General features: G+C 45.0%; 1 protein-coding gene across 2 annotated transcripts in view; it reads left to right on the top strand.

Moving 5' to 3' along the window:
* Positions 1-11,234, top strand: part of LOC137096898 (zinc finger protein 436-like) — an 11,306-nt gene extending 72 nt beyond the window's left edge. The window contains exons 1-2 of one of the 2 annotated variants that reach the window (XM_067467180.1): positions 1-27; positions 9,960-11,234. The exon at positions 1-27 is cut by the window's left edge and continues 72 nt beyond it. In XM_067467180.1, coding sequence (XP_067323281.1) covers positions 10,123-10,899 — 777 coding nt within the window. In that variant the 5' untranslated portion in view covers positions 1-27; positions 9,960-10,122 and the 3' untranslated portion in view covers positions 10,900-11,234. Of the gene's footprint in view, positions 28-2,686; positions 2,849-9,959 lie in introns of those variants that run through there. The other variant, XM_067467181.1, reaches the window with a different exon arrangement.
* The last annotated feature ends 4,791 nt before the right edge of the window (positions 11,235-16,025 follow it).

The following is a 16,025-nucleotide window of genomic DNA, read 5'->3' as shown; positions in this document are numbered from 1 at the left end:
CGGAGAGAAAGAGAGAGAGAGGCTGAGGTGAGCGGAGAGAGGGGTGGAGTGAAAGAAAGAAAGAAAGAGGCCCTCTCTTCCGCCCGCCTTGTCCTTGTGTCCAGCTGGGCTGCTTGGCGGACAAAGACGAGGAGAAGGAGGAGGCGCCGCGGCCTAGCCCAAAGGAAGGAAGGGAGAGAGGGAGGGAGGGAAGCACCTGAGACAAAGGAAGAAGTAGAAAAAGTAGGGGTTGGACTGGAGGATGGCCCAGGAGGTCTCTTCCAACTCTAGGATTCTATGATCCTTTATTAAAACTACAGGGTAGATGCACCCAAAGTCACCGCTTCCACACTGCCATGTAAAATCCAGATTATCTACTTAGAACTGGATTATATGGCAGTGTAGACACACACACACAGATATGAATGGATGTAGGATCACTGGTTGGTGATATATATCTATATCTGTCTATCCATCTCTGTCTCTACGTGGGGTTGCCTTTGAAGACTGATCGGAAACTTCAATTAGTCCAGTGGGAGGTAGCCAGATTAGTCACCGGAGCGTCATACATGGAGCATACCACCCCCTTGTTGTGTCAGCTCCACTGGTTGCCGATCCAATTCCGAGCACAATTCAAAGCGCTGGTTTTGACCTACAAAACCCTATACGGTTCCGGCCCAGCGTATCTGTCCGAACGGATCTCCCTCTACGTCCCGCCTTGGAGTTTAAGATCTTCTGGGGAGGCCCTGCTCTCGGCCCCGCCTCTATCACAAGCGAGATTGGTGGGGACAAGGAGCAGGGCCTTCTCGGTGGTGGCCCCTCACTTATGGAATTCACTCCTCAGGGAAATTAGATCAGTGACATCCCTCCTTTCCTTTAGAAGGAAATTAAAAACATGGATTTGGGACCAGGCGTTTGGGCAACCTGGCAGATGAATAAAGGACTACGACGACTGATAGGAATAGATAACGTAGAACGAAATATGGACTCTGAGTGGCGAACGCTGAGCTTGAGATTGGTTTATTGACTGTGATATATATTGATTGTTTTAACTGTCTTAATTGTTTTAATTCTGTTTTACACGTTTATTTGTATTATTGTGTAGGCATGGGATTGTACCTTTTTGTAAGCCGCCCTGAGTCCCCCCCCCCCCCTCGGGGGTTGAGAAGGGCGGGGTAGAAGCACACGAATTAAATAAATACATATAATATACATATAATTACAATATATATAATATACATATAATTACTTATATATTACTATTATATATGCTGCTATATAATATGTTCCTACTACATATTACTATACTAAATAGACTCATAGAATAGAGTTAGAAGGGACTCTACCATGGTATTGGGGGAGAACAGACAGGAAAGAAGGAGAGAAGGAAGGAAGGAAGGAAGGAAGGAGAAAAGGAAATAAAAAGTGAAAGAACCAAGAAAACAGGGAAGGAAGAAATGAGACAAAGGAAGAAGTAGAGAAAGGGGGAGGGGAGGAAGGAAGGAAAGAGAGAAGGAAGGATGAAACCAAAGAGTTTAAGAAGGAATGAAAGAAAGAGGTAGAGAAGGAAGAAAGGAGAGAAAGAGGAAGGGGAAGAAAAAGGGGGGAAGGAATAGGTAGCTACATCTCTTTCATAACAGTCCAGATACCTACCTCTACTTTGAAAATTCTTACTATACACCACAGCAACGCGTGGCAGGGCACAGCTAGTATGTGTGTGTATGTATGTAACATATTATATAGCAGCATATATAATAGTAATATTTAAGTGTGTCCACACTGCCATATAATCCAGTCCTAAGTAGATAATCTGGATTTTACATGGCAGTGTGGAAGCGGTGACTTTGGGTGCATCTACACCGTAGTTTTAATAAAGGATCATAGAATCCTAGAGTTGGAAGAGACCTCCTGGGCCATCCAGTCCAACCCCATTCTGCCAAGAAGCAGGAATATTGCATTCAAATCACCCCTGACAGATGGCCATCCAACCTCTGTTTAAAAGCTTCCCAAAAGAGGATGAAGCTGGGGGGGCGGAGGGGGGGGGAGAAAAAGGAAGGAAAGAAAGGGAGGAAAGGAAAGAAAGGGAGGAAGGAGTAATGGAGAAAAGGAAAGGGAGAGAGGAAGGAGGGAAGGGAGGGAAAGAATAAAAGGAAGGGAAGGAAGGAGGATTTCGGGTGGATGAGAGAATGAGGAGGAGGAGGAGCAGAAATTGTTCCTCTGGAGAGCACTGTGAACCCAAACAAAGATGGATCGGGACCAAACTTGGGATGAATCCTCAATATGGCCAAAGGTGAATTCTGGGGGAAATGGGGGGAAATTGACCTTGGGAGCTGCTTGGATGTCCAGCTCAGCTGGAATGAATGAGGAGCCTGAATTGGGCTCACCCCTTCCTTTTTGCTTGATGTTCAGGCAGTGCTTCGTGTAGGTCAGAGCACGGTCCAGAGTAACTCCCAGAGATTTGGGTGTGCTGCAATGCTCCCGTGGGATTCCTTCCTTCTCAGGTCATAATCCTCAGAGCTCGGGATGCTTGTCTGTTCTTGAGATGAAAAGCACATGTCTGTGTTTTAGATGGATTGGGGATCAGCTGGTTTTCCCTGTAATAGGCAGTAAGAGCACCTAGAGCTTCGGAGAGCTTCTGTTCAACCATCTCAAAGCTCCCTGCTTGAGTGGTGATGGCACGATCATCAGCATAGATGAAGCTCTCTGTCCCTTCTGGCAGTGGCTGGTCATTTGTGTAGATGTTGAACATGGATGGAGCAAGCATGCTCCCCTGAGGCAGGCCGGTCTTCTGTTTCCGCCATCTGCTTCTCTGGCCCTGGAACTCACCTGGAGGTCAACTGTGACCAGCAGTGCTGTGGAATTCGAAGAGGTACGAATGGCCTGCGTGGCCTCTTTGTGGGGCCTCATCAGAGCCTCTCCCGCCGCCATTTTTTGCTTTGTGAAACGGGAAAGCGGCGGATGAGAGAGAGGAGGGGGTAGGTATTAGGCCTGGGCAATCCATGGTTCTAAATGGTTCCAAAATAGTTACAAAACCAAAGTTCTGGTGGTGAAAATTTCAGAACTCTTAACAAAAAATTCAAAATTTAATTATTATTTCATTATTGGCAATTTTTATGACAGAACCAATTAGAAACTGCCATTTATAATGACATTTTGAGAGTTTTGTTAGAATTTTAAAATTTTCACCACCAGAACTTTAGTTTTGTAAGTACTTTAGAACCATTTAGAACCATGGATTGCCCAGGCCTAGTAGGTATCTCTCTGTCCTCCATTGCGGGGAAGGAGGAGGAAAAGGGTGCGGGGCCGGCCTGCCTTCGCTGTGAGTTTTCCGGGCTGTGTGGCCACATTCCCACGCAGGCCTGGGCACACTTGGGCCTTCCTTCCCTCCCTCCCTCCCTGCGGGTGTTTGGGACTCCTCCCGCGCCCGCCATGCCTTCCTCACGGCTTCAGGCCCCTTCCTTTCCCTCTGGAGCGGGGAACAGAAGGGACCTGAGGCTGTGAGGAATGGCGGGAGTTGGAGTCCAAGCAGAACACCTGGAGGAGATCAAGTGAGTCGCCCTCCTCTGGACACATTCCAGCTTGTCAATATCTCTCTTCAATTGTGGTGCCCAGAATTGGACACAATATTCCAGGTGTGGTCTAACCAGAGCAGAATAGCTAATTTTAAACACTCAGATTCCTAGTGCCCTCTAACAAAGCAACACTCAAAGCAGCTAACACTCAAAGCAGCAAACAAAGCAACAACCAAAGCAGCTAATTTTAAACACTTACTCAGATTTCTAGTGCCCTCTAAGACAAGGCTTATCCTGAAGCAGAAGAGAACAAGATGGCTTCTTGCTTCCTCAACTTCTGTGGGAGCACAACTGACCTTTGAGTTCAGGCCCTGGCTTATATAGGGTAAACAGGAAGCAGAACAATGGGCCACTAATTGCTGACCTGCACTGCTGGCTAAAAGTGGTGTTCAGAATGCTCGTGATTGTAGGTGAACTATAAATCCAAGCAACTACAACTCCCAAATGTCAAGATTCTATTTTCCTCCAAACTCCACCTGTATTCACATTTGGGCATATTGAGTATTCGTTCCAAGTGTGGTCCAGATCCATCATTGTTTGAGTCCACATTGATCTCTGGATGCAGGTGAACTACAACTCCAAAACTCACGGTCAATGCCCACCAAACCCTTCCAGTATTTTCTGTTGGTCATGGGAGAACTGTCAATCCCACAAACGAACATTACATATTTTTATTTATATAGACTAGCCGTCCACTGCTACGCGTTGCTGTGGCCCACTCTGGTGCTCATGGGGGTTCTGTGTGAGAGGTTTGGCCCAAGTCGTTGGAGAGGGAGCGTTTCTATCCCGTTTACCGTCTTCGTAAGCCGTGGTTTATTGTTGTTGTTCATTCGTTCAGTCGTCTCCGACTCTTCGTGACCTCATGGACCAGCCCACGCCAGAGCTCCCTGTCGGCTGTCACCACCCCCAGCTCCTTCAAGGTCAGTCCAGTCACTTCAAGGATGCCATCCATCCATCTTGCCCTTGGTCGGCCCCTCTTCCTTTTGCCTTCCACTTTCCCCAGCATCATTGTCTTCTCTAGGCTTTGCTGTCTCCTCATGATGTGGCATTCAAAGGACTTCCGCTTTCCCTCTCGTCTCCTTCCCTCCAATGAGCAGTCAGGCTTTCTTTCCTGGAGGATGGTCTGGTTGGATCTTCTGGTGGTCCAAAGCACTCTCAGAACTTTCCTCCAACACCACAGCTCAAAAGCCTCTCTCTTCCTTCGCTCAGCCTTCCCGAAGGTCCAGCTCTCACATCCGTAGGTGACTACAGGGAAGACCATGGCTTGGACTAGGCAATGGATCTTGGTTGCCAGTCTGATGTCTCTACTCTTTACTATTTTATCGAGACTGGGCATTGCTCTCCTCCCAAGAGGTAAGCGTCTTCTGATTTCATGGCCACAGTCTGCGTCTGCACTCATCTTTGCACCTAGAAATACAAACCCTGTCACGGCCTCCACGGTTTCTCCCTCTATTTCCCAGTTGTCAATCATTCTTGTTGCCATAATCTTGGTTTTTCTGATGTTTAGCTGCAACCCGGCTTTTGCGCTTTCTTCTTTCACCTTGATGAGAAGGCTCCTCAGCTCCTCCTCGCTTTCGGCCATCAGAGTGGTGTCATCTGCATATCTGAGGTTGTGAATGTTTCTTCCAGCCATTTTCACCCCAGCTTTGCATTCCTCAAGCCCCGCACATCCTCGCATGATGTGTTCTGCATACAAGTTAAAAAGGTTGGGTGAGAGATGCAGCCTTGCCGTACTATGCCTTTCCCAATCTTGAACCCGTCTCCTGTTCCGTGGTCAGTTCTTCCTGTTGCTCCTTGGGCCTTGGACAGATTCCTCAGGAGAGAGGGAAGGGGGCTTGGGATGCCCATCCCACTAAGAACTTGCCACCATTTATTATGATCCACAGAGTCAAAGGCTTTAGAATAGTCAATGAAGCAGAAGTAGATGTTTTTCTGAAACTCCCTGCCTTTCTCCATTCTCCAGCATGTGGATATTGGCACTCTGGTCTCTCGTTCCTCTGCCTTTTCTAAACCCAGCTTGAACATCTGGCAACTCTCGCTCCATGTCTGGCTGGAGTCTTCCTTTGTGATGCTGCTGCTAAAAAAAGCCAATGGGATTTTGTCCTGCAAAAACAGGAGTGTTGTTGTGGACAGGCTGAATGGTTGTGACTGCAGTCAAGGCCATTCCAAAGAAAGTGGCCCCGCCCCTGCTTTCACTTCCATCCACTTGATTCACTTCTAATCCCATTAATTACGCATCATTCTGTGTTGAGTTTCAGTTTGTGTCTATAAATCTGGAAATTACAAATTACGCTTTCCTCCATCATTGGAGAGGGAATAGTCCTCACGCCTCAATCACTGGCCAATCCTTACAAGTTGGTCCTTTCGTTGATTCCTTGACAGCAGGGGTCCTCACACTTTGTAAACAGAGGGTCAGGCCACAGCCCCTCAAACTCTTGGAGGGCCGGATTATAATTCGAAAAGAAAGAACCCATGAATTCCTATGCACAATGCACATATCTTATTTGTGGTGCATATATATACACTAGTTTGGTTTTTATTAGTTGTATTGTATAATTGGATTGTTTTAATTATTTCATAATTATCCATTATCCATTAGCTCTACTGTTATAACCTCGATATTGTTTTCTTCAGTGTTGTGGGTACTGCTGACTTGGAGGCCTGGTGTCCCCCGGGGGAGATGGTGGTGGGGTACAAATAAAGTTATTATTATTATTATTATTATTATTATTATTATTATTATTATTACGGACCAGATCCCTGTTTTCCACACAGCAGAGCCTGACTCCCTGCACAAAATCCCAGACTCCAAAAGCGCCCTCCTTCCTCCTCTTCCCTTGAGAAAGGAGCCCCAAAGTGACCAGTCTGCTCCCGTGCACATCTCTGCCACTCTCCATAGGGACACCACCTCTCTCCTTCCCGTGGAGCAGAGCATGGCGGGTGGAACAGACTCCTCAGGTCTGCCACACTTTGAGCATCATTAGACTGAGTCTTTTATGTATTTATTTATTTAGACCATTTCTACCCCGAGGGGGGACTCAGGGCGGCTAACACAGGCAACAATTCAATGCCAACAGTATCAAAACAACAATATAAAATCCATTACATAACAATTAAACAGTGATATTAATTAAAACTACATAATCACATAGAACAAATCACATAATCACAGGTCATAAAGCCATTTCCAATTTTCAAACAATCCTATTGTCTGAGTTCAGTGCCTAAAGTGCTGCTGTGCCCACTAGCCAAAGGCCTGGCTCCAAAACCACGTCTTTAGTTTTTTTCCTAAAAGTAAGGAGGGAGGATGCCGATCTAATCTCTCTGGGGAGCGAATTCCGCAAGCAGGGGGTCACCACCGTGAAGGCCCTGTCCCTCATCCCCACCAGACGTGTTTGAGACGCTGGTGGGACTGAGAGCAGGGCCTCCCCCGGTAGATCGTAGAGAGAGATATGTTCGGATAAGAAAGCTGGGCCAGAGCCGTATAGGGTTTTATAGGCCAAGACCAGCACTTTGAATTGTGCTCGGAGGTGGACCGGCAGCCAGTGGAGCTGACGCAGCAGGGGGGTGGTATGCTCCCTGTATGGTGCTCGACATCAGCAGAATATTCCTTTTATAGAAATATTCTGCTGATGTCATCCCAAAGTTGGAAATGAATGATAGACGTCTTCCATCCTGGGTCCACCTCAGTTTCCTGGCCAGATGTTGACTCTTCTTGATTGGTGTTGACAAACGCAAGGCTTGTTTTGACTTCCTTCTTAACCTAAGGAATGTTGCAAACATTTCCTTAACTTGAAAGAACCATTGTCACAGTTCTTATCACAGTTTGCTTTTTCAGTTCTCATTAGCAATTTGTAATTACAGTTCCAGAAAGCAGGTAATTAGTCATTGCAGGCCTTAAGATTTTACCGGTGCTTCCATTCCAAATGTCAGACATTTCTCCCGTTTCAACCCTGGACTTCGGCTGGCAACGCTTCTCTTCCTGCGGCCCCTCCTTTTGTTAACCAGTTGTGTACTGTGCCTTTTTGTTTTGCCTCAGAGCGCTTGTTTGAATAAACACTCTTTTGAAGCCCCTTGTGAGTCTGGCCCTTTAAGGTGCCTGCGATTCCAACACATCCACTTGATTCACTTCTAATCCCATTAATTACACATCATTCTGTGTTGAGTTTCAGTTTGTGTCTATAAATCTGGAAATTAATAATTACGCTTTCCTCCCTCATTGGGGAGGGAATAGTCCTCACGCCTCAATCACTGGCCGATCCTTACACGTTGGTCCTTTCCTTGATTCCTTGACAGCAGGGGTCCTCACACTTTGTAAACAGAGGGCCAGGCCACAGCCCCTCAAACTCTTGGAGGGCCGGATTATACTTCGAAAAAAAACCCCATGAATTCTTATGCACACTGCACATATCTTATTTGTAGTGCATACACACACACACACACACAGTAAAGGTCCCCTGACATAAAGTCCAGTCATGTCTGAATCTGGGGTGTGGTGCTCATCTCAATTTCTAAGCCGAAGAGCCAGGTGTTGTCCATAGACACCTCCAAGATCATGTGGCCGGCACGACTGCATGGAGCGCCGTTACCTTCCCGCCGGAGCGGCACCTATTGATCTACTCACATTTGCATGTTTTCGAACTGCTAGATTGGCAGAAGCTAGGGCTGAAAGCGGAAACTCACGCCGCTCCCCGGAATCGAACCTGTGACCTTTTGGTCAACAAGCTCAGCAGCTCAGCGCTTTAACCCATTGAGCCAGTGGGGGCTCCATACATAAACAATACAATAATTAAAATGAACAACAATTTTAACAAATATGAAGTTATTAGTATTTCAATGGGAAATGTGAGCCTGCTTTTAGCTGATGAGATAGGATAGTTGTTGTTGTTGTGTGCTTTCAGATCTTTTCAGACGTAGGTTGACCTTGAGCGAGGGCCGGGTAAATAACCTTGGAGGGCCGCATCTGGCCCCCGGGCCTTAGTTTGAGGACCCCTGCTTCACAGTCTCTCCCATCATTTTCCTTTGAAGTTCATCAAAAACTGTTCTCTTATCTAAATCCCACTTCCCAGGACTTTCCCCCTTTACGGCTGTTTTGCATGTGCTTATTTGGGCATTGTTGAGGTGGCTTCTATGGGGGGATCCCTCAGAGCAGATGCCCTTTCTTCCCAGGTTGGGATTTATTGCGTTGGTCACTGCAAAGACATTCCCAGGAAGGACCCTGGGTGGAAAGCCTGTGTTTCTCGAGCTCTCCTTCCGCTGCTGGAAACCTTCCCTTGGACGGAGGACGAGGAAGGAAAGGGGGAAGAGGGCAGGGACGTGGTCAAGAAGAAGGCCTTGTGGGTGGAGCTGTGCTTGTCTGTGCATGCCATCCTGGGGCTGAGCCAAGGGGTGAGTGGCCCAAAGGGGACTTCCTCCAGCAGAGACTCATCATGTGAACGTCTCCACCAAGCCTCAATGTGGTTTTGGACTAGGTGGGTGGAGAGGCAGGGTCTTGGTCAGCTGCAGGATTCCTTTGGGAAAAGATGTAAAATTTGGTGGCAGCAGGCATCTAATTTGGTGTATTGTCCAAGGCTTTCATGGCTGGAATCACTGGGTTTTTGTAGGTTTTTTGGCTTGTATGGTCATGTTCTAGAAGCATTCTCTCCTGACGTTTTGCCTGCATCTCTGGCAGGCATCCTCAGAGGTTGTGAGGTTTGTTGGAAACTGGGATATTGGGTTTATATATTTGTGGAAGGTCCAGGGTGGGAGAAAGAACTCTTGTCTGTTGGGGCCAGGTGTGAATGTTTCAGTTGGCCACCTTGATTTATCAAACCTCACAACCTCTGAGGAAGCCTGCCACAGATGCAGGCAAAACATCAGGAGAAAATGCTTCTAGAACATGGCCATACAACCAGAAAAACCTAGAACACCCCATGTAATTTGGGATGCTCAGAAAGCAGACCTGGGACTCCTGATGGGAAGGGAGCAGCACAGCCATCTTGGTGTCCCTTCTGAGCATTGAGCCCATTCCTGGTCATTCAGGGACACGCGTGATCCAGCGAACGGTGCCCTTGAGTCTTGCAAAGGACCGCTCCTTTCTCCCGGCCGGCCTGCCTTCCATTCCTTTCCCACATTTCTCTTCATCCCAATAAAATCAATATGATGCTCCAGAATTAGGATTTCCCCATTTTTCCTTCTCTCATTCTTTCTTTTCTTCCTCCATTCCTCTCTTCTTCTGAATCCATTCCCTTCTTTTCAAAGAACCATTGATTCCCTTGGCTGGTCTCTGGATATGTGGGTGAGGCCCCAGTGTCGGCCTTTCTTGGTATTTCCATTCTCAACGTGACCCATGAAGGGGAAGGGGGAAATCTTGGAGGTAGAGAAGGTCTCTGGCTTCCATCCTTGATCTTTCTCTTCTTTCTTCACCAGGGAAGTGAGGACTCTTTGGAGCGACCACTTGGATGCAGTAAGGAAACCAATAATACAGGAGGAAGAAATCCTCTCGAGGCGATGATCTTGCTGAAGTCTTGACTTCACTTACGGATAACAAAGGAATAAAGAAGAGTCATTAAACACCCGTATCATTCTTGACATGGAGGAGAAAGCGTCTAAATGCCTTGAGTGTGGAAAGAGCTTCACTCGGAGGGGTAATCTGCAGCGACATGTAAAGACTCACACTGGGGAGAAACCCTATAAATGCCTGGAGTGTGGACAGAACTTCGCTTGTTGTTCACATCTACATAGACATCAAAGGACTCACACAGGGGAGAAACCCTATGAATGCCTGGAGTGTGGACAGAGCTTTGCTGATAGTTCAAGTCTACGTAGGCATCAAAGGACTCACACTGAGGAGAAACCCTATTCCTGCCTGGAGTGTGGACAGACTTTTTCTCGTATTTCGAGTCTACGTAGGCATCAAAGGACTCACACTGGGGAGAAACCCTATACGTGCCTGGAATGTGGACAGAGCTTTGCTGAAAATTCAAATCTATGTACACATCAAAGGACTCATACTGGGGAGAAACCCTATAAATGCCTGGAATGTGGACAGAGCTTCTCTGTGAGTAGCTATCTACGTAAACATCAAAGGATTCACACTGGGGAGAAACCTTATAAATGCCAGGAATGTGGACAGAGGTTCACTCAGAATTCAAATCTACATTCACATCAAAGGATTCACACTGGGGAGAAACCCCAGAAATGCCTGGAATGTGGTCAAAGCTTTGCTCGGATTTCAGCTCTACGTGCACATGAAAGGACACACACTGGAGAGAAACCCTATAAATGCCTTGAGTGTGGACAGAGGTTCACTCAGAGTTCTCATCTAAATAAACATGAAAGGATCCACACTGGGGGAGAAACCTTATAAATGCTTGGCGTGTGGACAGGGCTTCACTCAGAGTAGACCACTACGTTCACATGAAAGCACTCACACTGGGGAGCAACCCTATAAATGACTGGAGTCTGGACACAGCTTCACTCGTTCATCTCTATATAAACATCAAAGAACTCACCCTGGGGAGAAACCATGTATAGACATAGCATAAAGTCATCGAATCATAGAAGGCTTTCTATGTTGGAAGAGATGACATGGGACATCCAATCCTGCGATGATTTTATAAGCTTCATGTGCTTTTATGGATTTGACCAATTTTTAAAAATATTAATGATGTTCAATACAGTTTTAATATTTGTATATTTTAAGTTGTATTGCAACGTTGTTAATTTGTGAGCAGCTTTGAGTGTCTGGAGAGAAAAAGTGGGATAGTGGGAACTCCCCTGCCATGCAGGAAAAGCACAATCCAAGTATCCCTGAGAGACGGCACGTGGAAAGAAAGAGCATCCCTGAGAGTTGACGTCTACATAGACATAGAATTCCCATTGGAGGGAACTGTGGTAATTGATCACCACCAAGACAGAGCTTTCCAAACTTTTCGTGTTGGCGTCACGTTTTAGACATGCATCCTTTCGTGACACTGTAATTCAGTTTAAGTAGCCAGACAGAGGTTAAACCAACTCCATATAAGATTTTCAATACATGTAATAGTATATATAGATAAGATTTATATAAATGTCAATAATAAATTGGGCAGATAAACATGTCATAACAGTACTTAGACTTGAACGCCCCCGCACTCCACTTCTGTCGTGAGTATCTGAGGGGAGGAGAATGACCAGGGACACAATCAGCCCGGTAGGAAGTTCTCAGAATTAGACCCAGGTCTGTTTGTTCATTGGTTCGTGTACTTTGTGTGTCCGTACAGGAGTGTTTGAGTGGCGTGTGCTTTTTCTGATTTGCTTTTGTAGTTGTGGCAGCCCCTCAATGAACTGTATGGTTTTAGCATTATGTACTGTAAACTTCCTATGTTTCTCTTTTTCTTAATGAAAGGCATGTTTACGAAAAGGGGATTCGGAAGGGCGAAACCTCCCACTGGAAAGGCAGATGGAGCTGGGGTTTAGGAAATTAGAAAATGGAAAAGCACCCGGACCTGACGGGCTGGGCCCAGAATACTACAAAACATTTGAGGCAATGATAACTCCAAAATTATTAGAATGATTTAATGCAATAATGGATGGAGAACAAATACCGGGATCATGGAAGCAATCACTAACAATATTATTACACAAACCAAAAAAAAAAAGATTTGTCAGACCCTGGTTCTTATAGACCAATATCATTACTCAATCAAGATGCCAAAATTCGAACAGCTATTATTGCCAACGGGATGAGCAACTGTATGTATAAATACATAAAACAAGATCAATGCGGGTTTGTGAAAGGGAGGCAAATGTTCAACCTCTGATAGGTAGAGTAAGAAATAAAATACAAACAACAGAAGGGGAAAAACATAAAGTGGGGATTTTAGCACTGGATGTATTTAAAGCCTTCGATAGTGTGGACTGGCCAACTATTCAAATAATCACGAACAAATTTGGAATAGGGGAAAAGATTAAAAATATAACAAGTCAAATGTATTCGGATAATTAAACAAAGATAATCATAAATGATGGAATCACAGGAGGGAGAAAAATAACACGTGGCACAAGGCAAGGATGTCCAACGTCTCCCATATTATTCGCAATGGTAATGGAATTATTGGCCAATGTAATAAGAAAAGACAATGAATTAGAAGGTATAGGAACAAAGTTAGGAAAAATTAGCTTATTTGCAGATGACACATAGATAACAATCAAAGATATAATGAAGAAAATGGAGATAATTAAGGAACATTTAACAGAATTCGAATGGGTGACTGGATTGAAAATCAATTGGAATAAATCAGAAGCAATGCTATTTAATTATACTAAGCAGGAGGAAGAAGAGTTTAAAAAGCTAATGGACGTAAAAGATTTGAAAATATGTGTAAAAGACAATATAAAATATCTCGGAATAACCATAACCAAAGATCTAAAAGCTATAGAAAGAAAAAACCTAGAAGAATTAAGAAAAAACATAGAAGGGAAGTTAAAGGAATATAATAATTTACAAGGATCATGGCTCGGCAGAATAGCCTTAGTAAAAATGAAAGTCTTACCTAAAATAAATTTCATATTCAGAATGATTCCATTAAAGATTTCAGAAAAGGAAATAAATAAATGGCAACAAATGATAAACAAATATTGCAACAATGGGGGAAAGACCAGATTAAACCAACAACTTTGGTACAAGCCCCCAAAAGAAGGAGGATTCGGCTTGCCGAATATACAAAAATATTATCATAGAATCGAAGAGTTGGAAGAGACCTCCTGGTCCATCATCCAGTCCAACCCCATTCTGCCAAGAAGCAGGAATATTGCATTCAAATCACCCCTGACAGATGGCCATCCAGCCTCTGCTTAAAAGCTTCCAAAGAAGGAGCCTCCACCACACTCCGGGGCAGAGAGTTCCACTGCTGAACGGCTCTCACAGTCAGGAAGTTCTTCCTAATGTCCAGATGGAATCTCCTCTCTTGTAGTTTGAAGCCATTGTTCCGCGTCCTAGTCTCCAAGGAAGCAGAAAACAAGCTTGCTCCCTCCTCCCTGTGGCTTCCTCTCACATATGTATGCATGGCTATCATATCTCCTCTCAGCCTTCTCTTCTTCAGGCTAAACATGCCCAGCTCCCCAAGCCGCTCCTCATAGGGCTTGTTCTCCAGACCCTTGATCATTTTAGTCGCCCTCCTCTGGACACATTCCAGTTTGTCAATATCTCTCTTGAATTGTGGTGCCCAGAATTGGACACAATATTCCAGGTGTGGTCTAACCAAAGCAGAATAGAGCATGGGTAGCATTACTTCCTTAGATCTAGACACTAGGCTCCTCTTGATGCAGGCCAAAATCCCATTGGCTTTTTTTGCCGCCACATCACATTGTTGGCTCATGTTTAACTTGTTGTCCACGAGGACTCCAAGATCTTTTTCACACGTCCTGCTCTCGAGCCAGGCCTCATTGTCCCCCATTCTGTCTCTTTACATTTCATTTTTTCTGCCAAAGTGGAGTATCTTACATTTGTCACTGTTGAACTTCATTTTGTTAGTTTTGGCCCTTCATCTCTCTAATCTGTCAAGATCCCTTTGAGTCCTGCTCCTGTCCTCTGGAGTATTGGCTATCCCTCCCAATTTGGTCCCGTCTGCAAACTTGATGATCCTGCCTTCGAGCCCTTCATCTAAGTCATGAATAAAGATGTTGAACAGGACCGGGCCCAGGACGGAACCCTGCTTGTGGCACTCCGCTCGTCACTTCTTTCCAAGATGAAGAGGAAGCATTAGTGAGCACTCTCTGTGTTCGTCCACTTAACCAGTTCCAGATCCACCTCACCGTAGTTTTGCCTCGCCCACATTGGCCTAGTTTCCTTGCCAGAAGGTCATGGGGGACCTTGTCAAAGAAGGCCTTCCTGAAATCCAGACACGCCACATCCACGGCATCATTCCCCGCATCTTCCCAGCTTGTAGCTCTATCGAAGAAAGAGATCAGATTAGTCTGGCATGACTTGTTTTTGATAAATCCATGTTGACTATGAGCGATGACCGCATTTGTGTCTAAGTGTTTGCAGACCGCTTCCTTAACAATCTTTTCCAGAATCTTGCCCGGTATCGACGTGAGGCTGACCGGACATCGGTAGTTGTTATGAAGCAAACCAATTAAGATATGTAGTAGAAAAGATGATGGATGGAGAAGGTTTGGAATGGATGGAGAAGGCAGGGAATCAGGCCATTGGGTGGAGAAAGGACAACATGTTCTTTAAGGACATTTCAAAGAAAGAGATCAAACACATTGGAAATAGATCATTAAGAAATATAATGGAAATATGGAGCAAGCAGAAAGGACAACGGATTAATAATAAGAATTCGGTCTTAACACCAATAATAATGGGAAAAGATTTCCCAAAGGTACTAAAAGGAATTTCAGATAAAGAATTAGAAAAAAGGGAACTAAAAAGGATAGGAAATGGGATAGAACGTAAAATGGAAAAGGGAAATATGAGAGAAAAATGGAGAGGAATAAACACTTCCTGGCTCCATTGGATTCAGTGAGAAAAATGGAATAATAATGGGTGGGCCTGAAATAAAACTGGGAAACAATAACACAATTTGAGAAATTGATAAAGGAATTAAAAAGAGAAAATAGAGAGCAATTAAAAGGAACAACAAGTAAAATATATAAAATACTAATTAAAGACACAGGAAAAGAGAAAAGACGAACATTAAGAGAATTATGGGAGGAGGAAGTAGGAACAATGATATTTACTTATTTATTATTTATGTATTTACAGCTTTTCTCTTCCGCCCTTCTCCTCACCCCGCAGGGGACTCAGGGCGGATTACAGTGTACACATATATGGCAAACATTCCATGCCAATTTTTGACATACAAAGATATACAGACAAACACAGAGGCTATTTAACTTTTTCTGGCCGCCAGGGGAGATGTCGCTTTCATCGTCCATCTGCGACACTGATGAAGCACTTCCGCATTCCCCGCATGCTTCCCCGCTGGAATGCTTTGCTGGAGTCTTCTTTATGGCCTCATAAATCAGTTAATTTTAGCCTCCCCACACTTTAAGGTGGTACCTAATTTTCCTACTTGACAGATGCAACTGTCTTTCAGGTTGCAAAGATCGACAACAGGCTACACACAATTGGTTGGAAACCCACTCCAACCCGGGCTGGCTTTTGGTCAGAGTGATCTTAATGCAGCTGACACTCAGCCACCTGCGCCACAATCCCGGTGCTAACTGGAAAAGAATGGGAAGAGATAATGATAACTGGAAAAGAATGGGAAGAGAGAGCCTCCAAAGAAGGAGCCTCCATCACACTCTGGGGCAGAGAGTTCCACTGCTAAACAGCTCTCACAGTCAGGAAGTTCTTCCTAATATTCAGGTAGAATCTCCTTTCATGTAGTTTGAAACCATTGTTCCCTTGCGTCCTCGTCTCCAGGGAAGCAGAAAGGAAGCTTGCTCCCTCCTCCTCCTCCCTGTGGCTTCCTCTCACATATTTATACATGGCTATCATATCTC

This window comes from Anolis sagrei, chromosome 4, assembly GCF_037176765.1.
Source record: "Anolis sagrei isolate rAnoSag1 chromosome 4, rAnoSag1.mat, whole genome shotgun sequence".
Lineage (NCBI taxonomy): Eukaryota > Metazoa > Chordata > Lepidosauria > Squamata > Dactyloidae > Anolis > Anolis sagrei.
This window is presented reverse-complemented; position numbering and strand designations above follow the sequence as displayed.